The sequence below is a fragment of the Quercus suber genome, unplaced genomic scaffold, assembly GCF_002906115.3.
Source record: "Quercus suber isolate HL8 unplaced genomic scaffold, Cork oak 2.0 scaffold_172, whole genome shotgun sequence".
NCBI classification, from domain to species: Eukaryota; Viridiplantae; Streptophyta; class Magnoliopsida; order Fagales; family Fagaceae; genus Quercus; species Quercus suber.
Window position 1 is genome coordinate 754,028 of NW_027069632.1, and position 19,990 is coordinate 774,017.

The 19,990-nt window shown below is 36.8% G+C and overlaps 2 protein-coding genes and 1 pseudogene across 2 annotated transcripts; all 3 read right to left on the reverse strand.

Annotated features, from left to right (window-relative positions):
• Positions 1-1,705: 1,705 nt before the first annotated feature.
• LOC112005353 (U2 spliceosomal RNA) lies at positions 1,706-1,827 on the reverse strand (annotated as a pseudogene).
• Positions 1,828-16,573: 14,746 nt separating this feature from the next.
• Positions 16,574-18,062, reverse strand: LOC112022367 (uncharacterized). Its single transcript, XM_065778028.1, has 4 exons — positions 17,516-18,062; positions 17,309-17,401; positions 16,989-17,193; positions 16,574-16,892 (listed from the first exon to the last, which is right to left on the reverse strand). The coding sequence occupies exons 1-4, from the start codon at positions 18,060-18,062 to the stop codon at positions 16,574-16,576; spliced, it is 1,164 nt and encodes a 387-aa protein (XP_065634100.1).
• A 51-nt stretch (positions 18,063-18,113) lies between these two features.
• On the reverse strand, positions 18,114-19,163 carry LOC136069473 (uncharacterized). The gene has a single exon (XM_065778029.1). It carries the CDS (start codon positions 19,161-19,163, stop codon positions 18,114-18,116), a length of 1,050 nt encoding a protein of 349 aa, XP_065634101.1.
• Between the last annotated feature and the right edge of the window lie 827 nt (positions 19,164-19,990).

Below are 19,990 nucleotides of genomic sequence, written 5' to 3' on the forward strand. Positions count from 1 at the left end.
GACACTATGAGGAAATCTTGGTTCAACCCCTTATTGGAATCAGGAAGACACTGGATAAGACGAACCCTATCGTCCCTTGTCTTCATATAATATGTCTTACCCCTCAGGTGATGAAGGTTATAACACCAGTTCACATCGTGGTGAGTCAGTCTCAGCCCCATTTTCTCATTCAGGGTATCTACACACCCTAATATCCTAAACACATTCACGGCACACTGGGTAGGGGCCAGGCGAAAATGCCTAAGGTAATTAAGGGTTACCGGCCTCATAGGGATTCTCATCCCTCCTTCTACGAAAGCAACTATCGGGATCACAACTTCACCTTCCCTCCTCCTAAGGTACCATTCTCCCTCTTCACAATATTTCAAATTCACATTATTGGGTATTCCATAGTCAACCCTGAATTTGTCCATCATCTCATCGGATTCGACCAACTTCTTAAACTTACCCATTCCCCAAAGACAACTAAAAGTCCTAAACGAGAAAGAGAAGAGTGAAATCGAGAAATTTTGGGATCACTAGGAGAAGAAGACTTACAGAAATATGACGGAACTCTTCAGATAGCGGGCAAGTCGAGCCAGATTCAAATCAGACGCATCAATAATTGTAAGCGCGAAAATGATGAGACCTTTAGGTTCAAACAGGTATTTAAACTCCCCATTGGGTTCCCCAAACGTAACCGCTTGCTCATAAAAGCAAAGGATTATGCCGTTGATAGTGGGAAACGTGGTGCCGCCAAAATTTAACGTGGGCGCCCATTAAGTCTTGAAACGCTAAAAACGCGCATCGGGCAGTCAGAAAGCCGCCAGCATCAGTACAAATCGAAGCAGGGCAATTCGTCTGTGGACCCACGAGTATCAAAACCCTCCTCCCCGTCCCAGGGAACGTGCAGCAGGGTTTTGAGGGGCTATTGTGGGGCCTACGAGCCTCACAGCCTCAGCCCATCACGAAACGGGCCCAAGGCCCAGGCCGAGGAGCATATGCCATTTTTGGTTGGTGTTGCTAGGCTAACTTGGGGGAAGCCTCTGTTCCCAATCCACACCGAGGACCACCTCATCCTCGGTCTGACGAGGGGGATTTTAGAGAGAGAGACTAACCCCAAAGTAAGCTGTCATTCTCACATTTAATGCATTCAACTAACTCCCCCTGGCCGCATTAATGGGGAGGTAACCCCTTGGCAGGATAACGTTGATCAGAGTGAATCACTTGAGTACCGATAAGACCTCTGATGGGACGGATGGCCAGATAAGAAGGCAAATAGATGATCAACAGATGGAGAGAGGGGATAGGAAGATGAAAACTATAAAAGAAAAGTTAGTAAAGTAAACAAAGGGGGGGGGAGGGGGGAGGAACGAGAAGGCTTCCTCGGCGTGTGGCCGAGGAGCATCTTCCCCCTTGAAAGAGAAACTCTTAGCACTTTTCTTAGTTGCAAGATAATTCATGCTTGGTGATCGACGGCCAGCACCTAAACCTTTCACCCCACTCTCTATAAATTTATTGTTTGGGCTTATTGGGCTGAAAACCCATCACTCAGGGTCAATCCAATTTGAGTCCCCACAACAAAAATCTAAAACCGGTATCCAAAAAAAAAAAAAAAAAACCCAATTGATCGTTAAATTTATCATGCTTGTGCTTGTCGGCCCAGCTCTATTCACTGTTATTTATTCAGTTCCGGGTTTCAAAGTAAACTTTTAAACTTAATTTGGTGGGGTGCGCCAGGCCGTGCAATAGTGCAACGCATGGCGGACACTCAAGAACCCCAAGAGCAAGCTATTGTGATGGGCTCTCCCCCCTCAAGAAATAAATTTAATATCGTGTATTAGATATTAACAAATTTTCAGTTTTCAGCAAATAAACGTATTCATAGAACCTTAGGGGGCATTTGGTCATAAGTTCAAAACATGTGTTCAATGTTTAAAACACATAACAGTAGTGTCCAAAAACAGAAAAACACGTTTGGTGGCCCATCCCTGTTCAGCTGAAGTTTGAAAAACGTTGTTCAAAAACATGGGCTTTTGAAAACATACTCCGGACTGTTTTTAAAACAATAGACACTATGTTCAGTGGTACTTCGGTAATAAACTTGAAAACTATTATAGCCCATCTGATCAGCCTTTTTCAATTGCTGTCTCCCCTCTTCCTCTCATCTCTCTTCACGCCAAATCAAGCACCCGGTACCAAAGATCTCCATCTCACCCACACACCAAAGCAAGCCTGCAAAATTCTCAGATTTTTTCGTACTTTTGCTCAGCTTTTTTTACAAAATTAAACACACATACCAAACACATTTTTATATTTTTTGAACACTAAAACATATTGTTTAAACTATAATACCAAACACATTTTTTTGTTTTATAAACACTAAAAACACGTTTTTCAACAACACTTTTTAAACATCAATTTTTACATCTTTTTAAACAACAATTTTTAAACTCTATGACCAAACGGGCTTAATCTTAGCCAAAAAAGTAGAATTTTCTCGGCATTTCACTTCTTCCTTTATTTCCTTGCTTCGCCTCCCCCTTGCTCTTTTTTACGCGACGTGGGATTCTTGCTTGAGACCAATAAATACAATGGCAGAAGCGCTTATTTGTAGGCGGTACAGGATCTCTATGCGTGACTTTTTATTATTATTTTATTATGCTTGTTGTTGTTTAAAGAACATGGTGAGAATTCAATTAATAAAATGTAAAACTATTTTAGTCCTTGAATTGGAAAATAAACAACCTGAAAACCACTCTACAATATGTGTTGTTACAAGCCAGGCAACCACTACATAAAATACCATAGAAAACAAATGCAATCATTATACTTTTTGCTTCAATTCTTGAGCAACTTGGTGGAAATTTTGTGCTTTTAAGTTCGTGCTTTTAAGTTCATGCTAATCGTTTTAGCTTTTTAAATTTATTGTTGTATAGTTTTTTAAAATCTCATTTTTTCTAAATACAATTATATTTTAACTAGAGGTGTCAATGTTTGACATAACCTGTGAATACGACATGAACACGACACATATTTTTATGGGTTAGATAAATAGGTGAATCAACCTATGTGACCCGCAATTCACACATTTGATATGTCAATTTATATATGTTAACGGTGAAACGATCCATTTAAAACAACTTTTTTAACTCATAAAAATATTCATTTTGATGATGTAAAGAAAATCAGTAGGTTGAATGCTCTAGGCTTCAATGAGCTAATGATTGCTTGGAAGGCCTGAAAAGAAGAAGACACAAGATCAAAGGTGACCAAGATGAACTGGCCAAGATCCCTATAATGCTTAAGTTAATTTTTTCTCTGGAACTTTTAGAATTCCTACTTTAGGAGTAATGAAAACTTACTTCCATTTGATGTGGATGAGTGTTTATATATTGTGCTTTGGAGTGGTTACTTGTCTCATAACTTCCATAATATTTGTGGAAGTTAGAAGGTTCAAACTTAACTTCCACAACTGCTATAGAAGTTAGAATGTTCAATCTTATCTTCTATAACTGTCATTGAAAGTTAAGAACTTAGTAGGAAGTTATAGCGATAAACTAGGATTTTGCTCATTATTTAAAATAGCAACACGTGGTCCAATTCACAAGCTTTTGTAAATAAACCTTTCTGGAAATTTCCTAAGTGTTAGGGGTCGTCCAGATGCTTTCCTTGATAGGTTAAGAACGTATTGACTTCTTATGATGAATTAACAAATTAATTAGCCAAGTTAATTAATTAATTCAATATGCATGCAATAAGCGAGGTAGCACAAACAAATCACCAACTAAGTTAATATGCAGCGAAAAATAAATTGACATGGTGATTTATTTACGAATGGAAAAAATCTACATGGCAAAAACTCCACCGGGTGATTTTAAGGCCACCTCTCCCAAGAATTCACTATTATCACAACAAGCAGTTACAAGTAAAAGAATTCCAGTACTTTATACTAACCTACAGTTGAACCCTTACTCCAATACCCAGTTGGACTTATTTTGTAGTGACAATCTCTCATTTCAATGCACAACTCTCAGTACGTGACTAACCAATTCGATGCGCGAATTCCAATACGCGGCTTACACACCAACTTGAGAAGGATGTTGACTGCAAAGTTCTTCAGTTCATCAACACAATGAAATCATGAAACTCCTTGATTACAAAACCTTACGGTGTACAAATACAACAGCTTTTTGAAGAGAAAGATAAACTAGGGCATATGTCTTCGGTTCACAATATGCTTGTGAAAAACTTTTGTATCAAGTTGCACTCCCTTGCATCAGCTGGGACGGCTCTTAAAACAATCCTTATATATGTTTAGGGTTGTGAGAACTGAAAATCTGATTTTATTAAATTTCGAAAGATACCCTATCTATCGAGTAGCTATCCAACATCGGGCTTAAACAGTCTTTTAAACCTCGATAGATACTAGCTATTGAGCTTTAAAAATCCAGCACATCTTCACTTGATTCTTGGACAAACTTGCATAGTTTTAACACTTGAACTTGAAACCTTGTTCCTTGAAGTATTAAACACATTCTAAATCTACCCAATTACAAGTAAAGTGCGTTTTGTCAAAGAATTAGTCAATTCTATATTGACATATATTCCTAACATGATTCAAATGTGTCCGAACAATCACCCCCTTTGGTAATTCGTGATAAAACCACAATAAACAAATAAACATATGAGAGAAGTCATAAATCACTCAACTCATGCTTACTTGTTGAATACAATAAAATCTATCATAACACAAACTCTTGAAAATTTTTGCAATAAGAGAGTTTATGGCAAAAAGACTTTGACAACCTGTATTTTTGAAACACTTTTAACAAAACTCATCAAGGCATCTTAATGTGAAACAGAAATAAAATATTGCATACAATAAATAAGAAACATGTGCATAAAGGGAGAAAAAAAAAACACATGTAGAGATAGGTGAAAGAACTGTAATAACAATCTCATCATGTATATAAGTACATGGTTTGCTATAATAAAGTAAGAATAATGTATCTATAAAAGAAGAAAAGAAAAAAATACATAATTCCTCACTACATCTCTAAAAAAAACAAAATACTCCCCCTAACAAAAATCTCCTATGCTAACTCTCCCCCTCTGTACATGATTACTCTTATTTCTAAAACTACTCCCCTTTTTGTCACGAATGACAAAGGGTAAGTAACTCAAGCAGTCATCTCATCGTCACTGGGCGAGTTAGCATCCTCATCATCATCATCATTGTTGTCGTCGGAGTCACCATCATCATCATCGTCCTCGTCCTTAGATGCCTTTAGAGAAGGAGAGGGAGACTCTACGAAGCCACCAAGGCAAGCCTGCCGTCGAGCAATACGGCCGACGCAAGTGTTCACATGACATAACTCATCACTAAGTGTGTTAAGGCGAGTATTCATGCATTGCAGCTGCACCATGACCACCTTGAGGGTCACACCATCCATTGATGAAGAAGCAAATGTGGAAGGAATAGAAAAAGCTTGAGGAGTCACTACCTTTGTCCATGGCCGCTTCGGTTGAAGCTGGGCCTCGCTCTGTCTGACGGTAGCAGCATCTAAGGCACACATGACTGAAAAATGAGGAGACTCGGGATAGGAGATAGAAAAATGGTGAAGAATCCGCGTGATAGCCTAAGGAAAAATAAGCTTATCACGGGTCGCCATATTCCTATAGACATCTATGAGGGATAGGATGAAGTGAGGAGGAAAATCAATGGTAAATCTCACAAAAAGGGACAACAAAAATCGAGTACGAGACTCTGTGATAGAGTTATAGTGAGACAAAGGATGAAGGACGAATGCCATCACTAATTTAAAAAATCTTGGACCTTTTGCAAAGCCCGAGCAATAAGTGTTTTAACGGTCACCCTAAGAAGAATGTGTCTCACAGAAAAGAGACGAAAGTTCGTCTTTGGACATAGTCCTCAAACGATCACAGCCAGGGTAGTTAGGATGCGCTACCTTAGGAACATGTAGCACCTCAGATACAATATTCAAAGTGACTACGATGCGCGTACCTCGAATGTGAGTGACAAAATGAGGTACTGAATAATCGAATCTGTGCATATTGGAGTAAAACTCCTATATGATCACGGAGGGACAAGTGACCAAGATGCCACATTGTGACTCCTAACCCCTACTGTAGATGATAGTGAGAAGGTCAGTATCGAAAAAATCCAACAGAACGACTTGGCATTCCGAATGAATGCCTCGTCGTGAGAAGTTCTCCGAAAAGTCCTTATGGGCTTTATTATCACAAAACCTAACGTGAGATGGAGTAGGATCAGAGAGGGAAGAAGAAGAAGATGCCTCGAAACGAAGAGGGTTCGGGGATGGAGTAGATTTGAGTTTAGGTGTCATAGAGCAAACTAACGCAAGAAAGAGAGAAGGAGAGAGAGAGAGAGACGCAAAAAAGCACCAAACAGATCAATATAAGAATATAAAGAAATGAAGGTACGTATGCATGAAAAAATGCATGAGCATATGATATGCAACATTAAAAGCATCATAGGCTCAACCCAATCCAAACCTAACAACACACAACAATTCAACATAATAATCACACATCTAAAATGCACATGTGATGCAATGCATGACTATTTAAAATCATTTAAACAAAAACTCATCCCAAAAATTTCAGAAAAACCTCCAAAATTTTGAAAAACCCCAAAGTTTATCAAAAATCCCAAAAGTTAGGTCAAAAATCATGAAATGCATGATAAGAATAGAGAGAATAAGATCATACCAAATGAAGAAATGATCTTGAGGCCAAAAAACTTATGGGTTTGAGGTTTGGAGTGAGAGAGAAAAGTTTGGGGAGGCAAAGAGACAAAAACTATCATGAGAGATTGGGGAGAAATGAAGAAAAATTGCGTTGTCACTATATATAGACATATTTGTAGCTCGATGGATCGGTAGGTGTCAAGAATAAAAAATTGCCAGAAGGAGCTATCGAGAGGTGTCCACAGCAAAAGGGGCTCGATGGATCAAGAAACTATCGAGCATCTATTGAGCATACAAAAACTTCCTTGATGGATCAGGTAGCTGTTGAGCAGCTATTGAGATTGAATCTCAAGAATCTCGATGGATCGAGATTGCAAAAACATCTATCGACAAAGGAAGTTAAGAGGCTGTTTGGCTCCACATTTTTCATCACTCAATTTTCGTCACTTAATTTTCATCACTTATCACTCATCATTTATCACTCATTATTCATCACTCATCACCCATCACTCTAAAATTAATACCTGTTTGGCCCCATCACTGAAATGCCATCACTCAACATTTTTCACACTATTTGTGGACCCCCAGCTCTGTCACTTGGTCAGATGCTTCTATTTTGTTACCTCGGCTTCGTTTTCATCCCCATCAGCTTCTCTTTTCTCATTTCCCATTTCCCATTTCCCCTTCCCCCTTTTGCCCTGTCACTCTCCCAAAGCACAAACCCGAAGCTAGAAAAATTTCTCAACCTCCTTCGCCTCGTCAGGATCGTCACCAATGAAGAACACCCATCTCTCCGACGTGTACGGCGGCGCGATCTCCTCTGTCGTGACCTAGCGGCGCCGACGAGCATAAAGAAACAGTACCCATTTCTTGATTTTGTCATGGACAGTCTCCTTCGACCCAAGATGGTGCTACCCCATCCATTTCTGTACTCTCTCACCTTGTTTATTTATCTGATTTGTGTGTTTCACATTTGGATTTTGAGAAAAATGTTAGGTTTAGCTTGAACTCTGTTTGCCTCTATTTTTCCCTGTTGTTTGGTTGCTGAGAAAATAATAAAGCCTCCATTTTTTTGGTTTTTTTTTTTTTTTTTTTTTTTTTTTTTAAATAAAGCCTCCTTTTTTTTGGTTTTTTTTTTTTTTTTTTTTTGTTTATATGATATTACTGTGCTTACCCATTGCTGGTTTGCTTCAATGGATTGAAGTATGCAAAAGGGTTTGCTTAAATTCTCTTTTTAATCTTCAATATCTCCCTCTTACTCACATGGGAATTTTTCTTTTTGGTTGCTATGTACTTAATATTTATTGCTTTTTTTTTTCTTAACTGTGTTATGGTATCTGGGATTGCAAGCTGTAGTTAAAGTAATCATAGACATGGGATGGCTGTTCTTTTAGTCTAAGAGAGAACTTGTGCAGGACAAAAACAAAAAGAAGAGAAAATGACTAAAGAGGAGTTCTTTTCGGAATGGGGTTGGAACAAATTGGACAAGAAGCACAAAACTACAAAAACAATATGAAAAAGACCCTACACTAGGAACAGAAAAGAATAGTTGCAAAATAGTAGCATCTGGAACCCCCCAAATTTCTTACTTGAATTTTCTATACTGTTTTTAAAGAGAGCATTTTACTACTTGGATTGCAGGGAAAGAGGGCAAAAGAAAAAACAGATATATTGTCCTTTTTTTTTTTTTTAGTGATCTGATGCTGTTGTACTTTTGGTTAGATTGTTTGTGTCATCATTCTTCCTTCTTCTGTGTCAATATTTTATGGTCTTTAAAGTTGTTTCTTGTTATGTTTTAGTTCATTGTTGTCATAATAAGTGTGGAGAAGCAGAAGACAAGTTTAAACAATAAGATAGAGTTTTATAAGCCTTTTGGATTATATAATAATACTAGTGACCTCAATTATCATATTTTTAGAACAGTTGTGAACATGATTTTCAAGACACAATTGACATGATGTGAGTAATTATTAAGTCTTTTTCCTTTCTTTTTGTGCTTTTATCCCTTAATATTTTTACTGTAATAAAGAAGTCCGCTACAATATGGAATACGATTAGTTTTAGAAGGTGCTTATGTTTTTATGGTCTTATTAAGCCTATGATTGAATTTGTTATAGGTTGCTTATGATTATTTCTGTTCCCTATCAATTCTTCCTCCCAAAATTTTTTTGCTCTGAGCATGACATTGGAAAATTGCTCTGGTGTTTTATTTCACTTAACTGGTTGTAGTTCTCTTCTTCATAGTGGTTTGAGCATCGTATATATTAACCACTTGAGGATGTTTTCTTTTATTTTGAGAAAGCCTAATGATTACTACTTGCAAGCCAAATTTTTTTTTTTTTGTTTTGTTACCGTTTTGGGAACTAGTTGACGAATACTTACTTTAGCTATTCAGCAACAGTTGTCATCTGTGCTAAAGTAAAATGAACTTCGGATGATATATTGAGCTTGATCATGGAAACTAGAAATATGTTGCATTAGATTATAGAATCACAAACTTTTTGAACAACTCTTTGATTTGAAGCTTTGAGGCATTCATGGTTTCAAACTGGTTTGATATTGCAGTATCACTGGGGATAAACAGGACCCCATTTCAGTGCTTGGCACTTTATCAAAGGAGTTTGAATACTTCCATACTAAAAGGGGCGTGGACTAAGGATGAGGATGCTCAACTTTGTGCAGCTGTAGAGGTCTTTGGTGAGAGCAATTGGCTGTCTGTAGCATCTACTTTGGAAGGACAGGCTGGTACCCAATGTTTCAATAGGTTAGTTTGCTATCTTAAAAGATTATTTGAGTTTGTGTTTAGTTCAACAAATCTATCTTTTGCTATAGTTAAAGCTACCACAAATTATTATTTTTATGCTGTCAAAAAAAAAAAAAAAAAAAAAGAGAAGGAATGTAAATTTTTACAACACACACACACAGGGAATGGGGACAAAGGCATAATATCACACAACTTATCCCTTACAAAAGCTGGTAACTCTTGTAAGGTGTATGAAGGCTTTATACCCGATTTTGAACTCACTCTTAGGCGATGTGGGACTAGCCACGTTTCTTTTTTTTGAGAAGGAATGTAAATTTTTACAACACACATAGAGGGAATGGGGACAAAGGCATAATATCACACAACTTACCTCTTACAAAAGCCGGTAACTCTTGTTAACATTGGAGTAGTGAGATTGGGGCTAAGGAAACCTACTAGTTAACATTGATAGTGCATTGATTATGTAGAAATATGTACTGACATTATATATATAATTATATGTGTGTAGATATATTGGAATTGGTACTTTTTATTGGAATTGTTTCAATATTATGTTCTACCATGTAGATTTTTTGACTATGATATCATCTATCTGATGGTAAGATCATTCTATATGACCGTAACAATTATCAATGTCTTGTGACATGGTCTTTAACATGTGTTGAGCGAAAACATCTATTAGTGGAAAAAGAAAAGCCATAACCATGTCTTCTGCCATTATTTATGAGTCCATTTCTACCGGCCATATGTGCGATATGGATCGGTGTGTGGAAAGGACCTCCCTGTCTATCTGTAATTTCGGTAGGAGGTTCTATGGATATCAGTAGTGGTTGCCGGTTAGTTACTATCTTCGATTTTATTGTCGTTATATATTTGACTTGTCATTTTCTTACTATCTTTGTTGACCATCTTATATATGCCTTCAATGTGGTATGCAGGACTCCGATCAGGCATGTAAGTTCTATAAATGGTTGGACAAGAACACATGCCCACGTGGCCGTGCAACATCACCACTTGTCCATGAAAGGTTTGCGAGATATAAGGCCGAGGCCATAGCTGTAAGAAATGAAAGGGATGAGGCTCATGCAAGGGAAGCAGAAGCATGGGAGCTCCTAAGATTAGCAAAGCACAAGGCTGAAAAAACTAATCTCAAACTCTGGATTGCTGAAGACAAGGTCTATAAGTATAGGGTAGCTTTATTTTTGTCTTGGACTGTACTCGGGGTTTATTTTGTATTCTCTAATTTTTTTGAGGGTCATTGCCATACGCAACTGCGTTTGCCATGAACCATTAACGGTCATGTGTATAATGTACATTACACTTCGCATGCCCTGTTTTGAGTTCTTAAATATTTTGCAGAATGATAATTGTGTTTGTCAACTGTTTGCTGTACAGGGAGGTGTTGTGTATAGCCATGAACGTTTCTTGAACAAAAAAGGTCAATCTATTATCAGTTGTTTTATGCGTTCTTTTCTATTCAATAATGAATACTTCTCCATGACTTTATTTTTCGTGCATGTATTCTATCAAAAAAAAAAAAAAAATTGGCCCCTTTAGTGTATAAGACAATAAGGTGTCTTTATCAATAATTAAAAAAAAAGAAAAAAGAAAAAGATGTCTTAATAAAATTGAAATACTAATCTTTAATATGATAAGTGCAAATTATAACTAATTAAATGAATTTTCAATAAGCATGTTGACATTTTATTTTCAATTATTTACTTCTTCTTTTTTTTCTTTTTATTTTTTTGAGAGTTAGTATGTGACAAAGAGTTTGTATTCAATAATAAATTCTTAGCATATTTCAATTCCTTGCAAATCCAGTGGCACTACCTATTTTTAACATAACTATTTATGATTTGTTAGCATAATTCGTGGGTGTCTACTGTCTATATCTAAAATAATTCATGAGTGTTTATAGTCAAATCAACTTTTGCAACACTATAGGGTTGAAATAAATTTTCACTCTAATTTAAAATTCAAGGAGCTCTTGTATTTTTACTCAACTTTTCATCACTTTGATTGTTCATGCATATGAAATTGTGTAGAGCACAACACACAATAACCACGTAACGCTGCCTAATTGGCTTGAAGTTTGGCATTAAATTCAGAATGGGAAAACGAGCCTTTAGCACTCTAAAAGATTGCTCAATAACCATCTGCAAGGATGAGTGCTTGTAGTTGTACAACTCTTTCTTTGATGTTATCTGTTTACCGCTTGAGTGGAATTCTTGCGCATGGTACCTAGTTGACTTGTGAGGGGGGAGAAAACTAGTGCCAATTGGTAGACTTGAATCTACCAAGTAGTACGAGCCTACACACACACACACAACCAGGCAACACGTAATTAAGTTGTACAATTAACACACTACTTAGACGTGGAGGATAAAATAACTTTAGTTAAACTCATAGTAATGTATAATACCTGTTGGTGGCCATGGGAATCCATGCTTCCGGTCACTAATCGCTTCCTCGAAAACCCTTGAGTCATTCACATTGCCCTCCCACCCACCATGGACAAATGTGAACTGCATGTCCATGTTACACACACACAGCACATTGGTTGTTATAAAGCTCTTGCAGTCCCTATGTGCTTGAGTCGCATTTGCAGGAGGTTAGGCACTCACGTGCATTCCATCAATTGCTCCTATACATCTCTACACATTGGACCTTTTCATTAATCTTAGCAAGCACATATAAAATATCATATTATTTTACTATTGTACGAAGTATGTAAAGTAAGGGAATGATTTGTACCTCAAACCATGGCTAGTACTTGTTCAGTGACATTTTGATCAGGTTTAATTAAATGCTTTGTGTAGTGGTGGACAGCCCGCAACGCCTTATGAAAATGCCAGCACACGGTTTCTGTTAAGTGCTAAAACCGGTCTGCAACACATCTAAGGCGAGTGTTGTGTCCAAGTATGTACAATAACATGGCCACGGCCTGAGTGGCATTCACGTCACCATGTCTATCCCTCAAGTAACCATGTTCAGCCAACTCATCCACTAAATGCAACAGTAATTCAGGTGTCATGCGGAACATCTCGTAACACTTAGCTGGATTACCTTCAGTGACCTCATCGATATACGCCTTGCTGGTCAACGCACTTGTTTGCATTGGTTGTTTATCATAATGTCGCTGCATGTACGCATACATCTCCTCGACTATAGGATTCACTAAATTAAACTCTGCTTCTTCTTCACGTTCGAACTTCGAATCGGGCCAGTCATTATCATTTTCTTCACAGTCATTGCTGGAACCAACGTCGTTGAAGTATGCATCATCAAAGTCATACTCTTGGACCGCCTGCCACCAGTCATTTCTAGATGCCATAAGTGACCTACACATTAGCACAAACACACTATTCAGGTAGGTTATGTAAAGAGAGATATAAAAGTAAATATGTTATTAAAACAAGTACATCACATAATATAAATGTAGAATATAAACACCTAATTCAATAGTCACCATAATAAACGTATAAAAATCAACGAACCTTATCCAAGTACGTCACATAATCTAACACAAACCATACAAACATCCCAAGTTCAAATCCAAATCCGTCACATAATATAACACAAACCATACAAACATCCTAAGTTCCTAAATAACATAAACATAATATAACACAAACTATGTTTGCAGTCCCAAGTTCATAAATAACATAAACCTTCTTATTATCCATATGAAAAATAAACAAGTAAATAGAACAACCCAAATCCATATTACATAAAAACCAAATAGCTTAGACTTAATGCAATACTGCTCTCCCTCAATCCTCCTCCGGGTTTAGAATGGCCTCAATCCAAGACTTCCTCCTATGCTCCGACATACAAATAAACACTACCCTATTATCCTTTTACTGCAAAACCTTTGACATCTTGATATAGGCCTTGTTACTCAAATCCGCATACGAATTCAGCACCTCCATTGCCTTGGGAAGTGAGCAAGGATCACCCCTTACGGCGAATTAAGTGAATTGGTTGGATGAACCGCTACCCTTGCCGAGTTTACCACTGAACTTATCCCTCGACATTGCGGTGTACTCCCTTAGGGCCACAGTCATTTCACTTATCCTATTCAACTTCCTTGAGACCTTCTTACCCTTGCCACTTACATCTTGCACAGGACGTTTTTCCACTTGTTGGGTTACCTCCTCAACCTCAGCATCCTCCACAGTGTGCAGGAAAGTGTCAAAGTTAGGGGTTTAACAGTCATCATCCAGATGGGTGGGTGCACTTACATTGGCATTGGCATTGGCATTGGCAAGCTTTTCCTCTAGGGCACGCTCCTCATCACTATTCAGGGGAGGAGTGTTTGAGGAGATCTGCAAGTTCCCAGTCGTAGTACTAGGGGCGAACAATTGCTGCAGTGATGGGTAGTCTGGGCATCCCTTATTCCTTAAGTTATTTGCACCATGATTGCTCTGGAATTTCCTTGGAAACATTAGCATACTAAATGCAGCAATTCACAAGTCGCAAATTGCATAAATAAATAATTGCAATAAGTTATAATTAATAAACAACAGTAAACATACTGCAACCACATTATGTCACACTAACTCAGAACAAGTCACTGTTTGGGTCTGCTCGTCCCACCCTAATCCTATGTGTTTTAGCAACTGGCTTCACTTGCGTTGTTTGGTACGTAGCCTATTATGCTTCTATAGAACTTGCTTAGTGATAAAATCTTTCCGGGTCCTTTGGTTAAGTTCAGTTGTGATTAATGTCCACATAGGACCCTTGAACACACCTTTTGGCATGTTACCCTTAAGTTGTTCCTCCAACATAATCTCAATAAAAATATGTTCTACATGGGAAGGCCATAATTTCTCATCTTGATCTTGTGATTCATGTGCCTTCTATTTGAAACATGTCACGTGGCAAGCTTATGATAGATGATAATTTTAACAATTGAACAATAGGACCATAGGATTCATTTAAAGGGTCCAAAAAATGGAAAATCTTTCACAGTGAAATCAACAAGGATACGAAAAAGCATGCACTAAATGTAAGAAATAGTAGTAATATATAAGAAACAGTGGTAATATATAAATCCTTTATTGAGGTTTATCACATATACAATGTGACCAGATATACAAAAGATGGAAGATCGAAGCAATGAGTTAGTAAACTGAATAACTGGTCACAAATATAACTAGGTTAGTGCATGGTTAAGTACATGGTAATCCATAAGAAAGTACGCTACTGAACATAATGGGAACAAAATATGTCAGCAGTATATCAAAAGGGACGTGCACTAAATTGCTTCAACTACGCATCTGCCTCTTACTGCGGAGGGTCATCTGACAATCGGTCTGGAGAGGCCATGGGAGAAACGTTGGGTCGAAGAAATTTGGTACGGCCCACCATTGCCCTGCGATAATTTTGTTGAATACGCTTCCACCTCCTAATTACCCGCCTCACGATAAAGGCCTTCCCCATGCAGGCATTAAGATTGTCTGTGATCTCCTCCCACACTTGCGCATTGGCATGATAAGGACGCAAATTCCCACAAACATAGTGTCCAAGTACAGAGTCACACAACACATCCTCACAATTGGCATCCCATGTTATCAACTCCATAACCATCTTAAAGAATAACACACACATCTCATACACAACCATATCACAAGTACAATAAAGATATCCCAGCATTTTTAGAGGGACAAATATTGAGCATAGGATCCATATTAATATGTATATAGGATCAAAAGGTTTTGTGGGATTAGAAGCTTTAAGCTGCAATATTATGAAAATAATCCTATTGCACATGGTAGCGTGTATGTACAGTATAATTTGTAAGAATATCATGGGGACAAGTTTAGTATTTTAGTCAGAGACAAGGAACAGTGCATCATAAATTTGAAACAATTTGTATGAAGCTATTTAATTGTCGTCCTTTTTGCAAGTATCTTGCTAGCCATGAGGAGACAAGCTCATTATGGGGAACCATAATCGGGTAATACTAGAAGCATATTCTAAAATCAAGATACATTTAAAAAAATTTTAAAACAAAAAATGCATTGCCATCGAACTAAGGAGAATGCTACTAAACTTACTACATTAAGATTCATAATTCATAGCAAACAAAAGAATAAAAAAAATTGCTTGATTGTATTCATATGATATTTTGGTAATTGAAGTATGGAACCTAGGTTACAGCTTGTCTCAGTGATGTTTATTTTTTAGGTACAACTTAAGGTTGTCTAATAAGGCTAAAACCATCAATTTGTGGTAGAGAACAAGTGATATTTTTGTGGCAAATCACTTACAGAGAACAAGTGATTAACTTAACGATCAGGACGATAATATGAGCAAAATCTTAATGAAAATCACAATGATGTCAAGTGTCAAACTGTCAAAAAATAACAAAAAATATACAAAATGACTTCTTTTTTTGCTTAAAAACCAAATTTACCTTCATTAACTAGCTAGCAGAAACAAACACAAAATCTTTCCTCCAAGCATCCCAAATATCAGTCAAGAGGGAGGAATTATTACGGCAAAAATATACTATTACATCACAATAATACTTAGCTAGATTACGAGCCACAAAGTTCTCTCTCTTTTATTAATCCAAGAGAGAGAAGGAACAACTAGAGAAAAAGGCTTTAAGCTCTAGCAAGTTATGCAGTAGATTATTAATACTGTTGATGACTTTAATGCAGATTCAAGAAGCTCCTTTAATAATATACCATTCTTATATATATCAATGTTATTAATACCGTTTCGGAGCCCGTTTCGGTTTGTCTAGTGGAATGGAATATTTTGGTACCGGCCGATTTCGGCGTACCGTTTTAGGGTGTTTCGGGGTTCCTAAAAAATAATTTATATATATTCTTGTAGATCATAAAATTGTCAATTTTAATAAATAAATAACTAAATATCAAATAATAGAAATCATTTAGTCTTAACTCTTAAGTCTTAAACATCAATATAACATCACACAATAAGAAGATTAACAAGACAATAACTAAATATCAAATAATATAAATCATTTAGTCTTAACTCTTAAGTCTTAAACATCAATATAACATCACACAATAAGAAGATTAACAAGACAATAACTAAATATCAAATAATACAAGATTTACTCCTCCTCATCATCATCCATGAGAGAAGGATCAAATTCATCATCAAAAGAACTCCCACAAGAACTACCAGCACCCATTGCAAGATTTGTCAAGCCATGCTCATTGCTATTGTCATCATCATCATCGTCATCAACATCAATAGTTTCAAGTTCAGCATCCTCTTCCACATTCACTATGCCTGCTGGTTCATTAAGACAATCCCAATTTATGTCATCTGGATTAAGAAGTGCAGGTTCTTCAGCCACCCAATCTCCCATCAAGTCAATGTTATCCAAGCTTATAGGATCCAATGCATACTTATTCCTTTGAATGTTCCTACCAATGAGAATATTAAACAATAGTAACATTTTATAAATTATAATTATTTGAAAGTACATTTCATTTACATATGAGTAACGATGATAAATTTACCTTTCTTGAAGCCTCAAATTATAATGGACAAAGACCAAATCATTTACTCGTTTATGTTCTAATCTATTTCTCTTCTTTGAGTGAACATATTCAAATGTGCTCCAATTTCTTTCACAACTAGTTGCACTACAACATTGACTTAGCACACGAATGGCAAATGATTGTAAATCTGGAGCTCCAAGTCCAAATTGCTCCCACCATGAAACTACAATAACAAATAAGAATGTAAAAGAAGCATTTCCCATGTAATCTTACAATAACAACTATAAAGGATAAATAGACATATTGAAAGGAAATACTATTAAATTATTAATGTTTACCTGGATTTAGTCTCTCTCGTTGGCGGATTGCTAATGATGTGCCAAAGTCACCAATTGACTTTTTGTACTCATCAAGTTGTGAACTTATTTTGTCTTAAATGTCAGGATCGGGAATCAACCTCATTACAGTGCTTAGTAACCCTCTTTGAACTTCATTTTGCCTTTTAAATGAAGGCCTAAAGTAAATTGCAGGGTTAAGAAAGCAACCTGCTGCATGCAAAGGACTATGAAGTTGTTTGTCCCATCTAGCATCAATAACTCTAATATAATTTCCATACAAAAAAACTTTGTTCTTTAACCTTTTTTTTATTTCCTCTTTTGCTTTGTCCATTGCTTCATACAAGTACCCTATAGCAGGTTTCTCATCCCCATCAACAAGACGAAGCACTCTAACTAAAGGCTCACTAACTCTCACTATGTTCTTACATTGAGACCAAAATGAATAATCTTTCAAAACAATTTTACTTATCTCCTTCCCAACGGCAATCTTAGCATGGGAGCATGAAAGCCATTTATCACAAGTGAACATTTGTCTAAGCTCTTTTTTGAACCTTAGCATGCTCTGTAGACTTAAGCAGTTAGTGGCAAACCTTGTAATTGTAGGACAACATAACTCCCTTCCATTTGTAAAATCTTCCCTCATCAAGTCTAAAACAACTCCATGGTTGTAAATGAACTTTGTTATCTTTTTTGCCTTCTTAATTACTTCATCAACAAGAGGGAACCACCTAGGATTAGCAATATTCTCCAACATCAAGTCTATATAATGAGATGCACAAGAAGACCAAAATAAAGTACCATACTTCTATTGTAATTTTTTTCCAGTCTTTTTATAGGCAGAAGCATTATCTGTAATCAATTGCACAATATATTCCACAACAATTTCTTGAACAACAGAATCAAATATGTTAAACAACATTTCAGCATCCTTTGTAAGACCTGAAGTGTCAATAGATTTCAAGAACATGGCACCCCTTGGACAATACACCAAAAAATTCATTATTGGTTGTTGTTTTTGATTTGTCCACCCATCAGACATTATTGAACAGCCATATACTTTCCAATCATTTTTTATATCTAACAAAAAATCATTAACTTCATGCATAACATTTTTCAAAAGGGGTCCCCTCAACTCATAAAAAGAAGGCCCCTTAAATCCCATCCCAATAGCAGCAATGGAATCTATCATAGGTTGATAATAGGGTGACTGAGATGCATAAAAGGGTACATTAGAATGATACCACCACCTTGCCACCTTCATTTTTGCATTATCAATCATTGCTTTTGTAGCCAAAGCACTTCTTATAGAGGGTTGAGCACCGGGGGTTGTTCTAGGAGCAAAATAACTCTTAATTTTCTTCTTTCCTCTTATTTGACCTATATCAGTGTCAACATCCTTTCCCCTAGATTTTCTTTTACCTAATGTTTGAGGCAGAGTCTTTTGAGTCTTTTCAACAACCCTAACCTCATCCTCCTCCTCCTCCTCCTCATCATCATCATCATCATCAACATCAAATGGATCACCATATAGGTTCCCAATTTCTGATTGAATCCTCTTTTTAGTTTGTTTAGATTTTTTCAAGTCTTCAATCATTTGTTTCATTTGAAACCTAATATCAGATGAAACAACTTTACATGGTTCAACTTGACCCCTAATCTCAGCAAGATGATACTTAAGTCTAGTAATACCACCCCCTTTAATCAACTTATTACAATGCAAACAGATAGTGTTATTTTTCGCATTAGGCACTACACGGGCATGAGCCCATGTGGGATCCTCTGATCTTGCAGGGGCAGAGGCCACAGAAGCAGAAGAAGAACCAGCTGAACTATGATGAAAACGATGATCAACCATAGTTTACTGTTCAATGAAATGAAATGAAATGAAATTCAATCAAATGCAGTAACTAAAATTTAATTTAATTTGCATGAAGTGGATGAACAAACAAATCACACATCTTAAATTCTTAACTCTTACGTCTTAATCTTAACTCCTAAGTTCTTAACCACAAAACAAATCATAAGAAAAAAATTTTATGACAATCCGAGAGAAATGAACCAACAAAAGACTAAAGCTTAAGTTCTTAACAATTAACACTTAATCACACATATCTTAAGTTCTTAACACTTAATCTTAAGATTCTTAACAAATCATAAGAAAAAAATCTTAAAAAAACCGAGAGTGTGAGAGTAGAGAAAGAATACCTGTTTTGGCCGAAGTAGAGAAAGAGTGAGAGAGTTAGAGATAGAAGCTTAGGAGAAGAGAGCACAGCACGAGAGAGTGAGAGATTGAAGCTTTGGAGCAGAGAGCACACTGCACAGCATAGAGACTCCACAGAGAGCACGACAACAATGAGTGAGAGAGAGATTGAGAGTGAAAGAATAAGAATAGAAGACCTGAAGAGGAATATAAGATTAGGTTTTTTAGTACTGTCCAAAACGGTGTCGTTTTGGAGTCTTTGGACTTTTTTTTTTTTTTTTTTTTTTTATAACAGGCCAAATCATGTATCGGCCGAAATTCACATCTCGGCTGGAATTGGCCGGAATTTACCGGAATGGCCGGAATGACCCGAAACGGCCCGAAATTTGACCCGAGGTGGAACGTAGGGTATTCCAGTACTGGTTTGCATACCGGTACGAAAAATTCTGGTCGTTCCAGCTGGAACGGAACGAAATCAATAA

Coding starts and splice junctions, on each gene's coding strand:
- LOC112022367 (XM_065778028.1), bottom strand. CDS start 18,062: ATGTTGGAGAATATTGCTAATCCTAGGTGGTTCCCTCTTGTTGATGAA. Junction 17,402..17,515: donor TAGTCCTTTGCATGCAGCAG/GTTGCTTTCTTA, acceptor CTGACATTTAAG/ACAAAATAAGTTCACAACTT. Junction 17,194..17,308: donor ACGAGAGAGACTAAATCCAG/GTAAACATTAAT, acceptor TTGTTATTGTAG/TTTCATGGTGGGAGCAATTT.
- LOC136069473 (XM_065778029.1), bottom strand. CDS start 19,163: ATGGTTGATCATCGTTTTCATCATAGTTCAGCTGGTTCTTCTTCTGCT.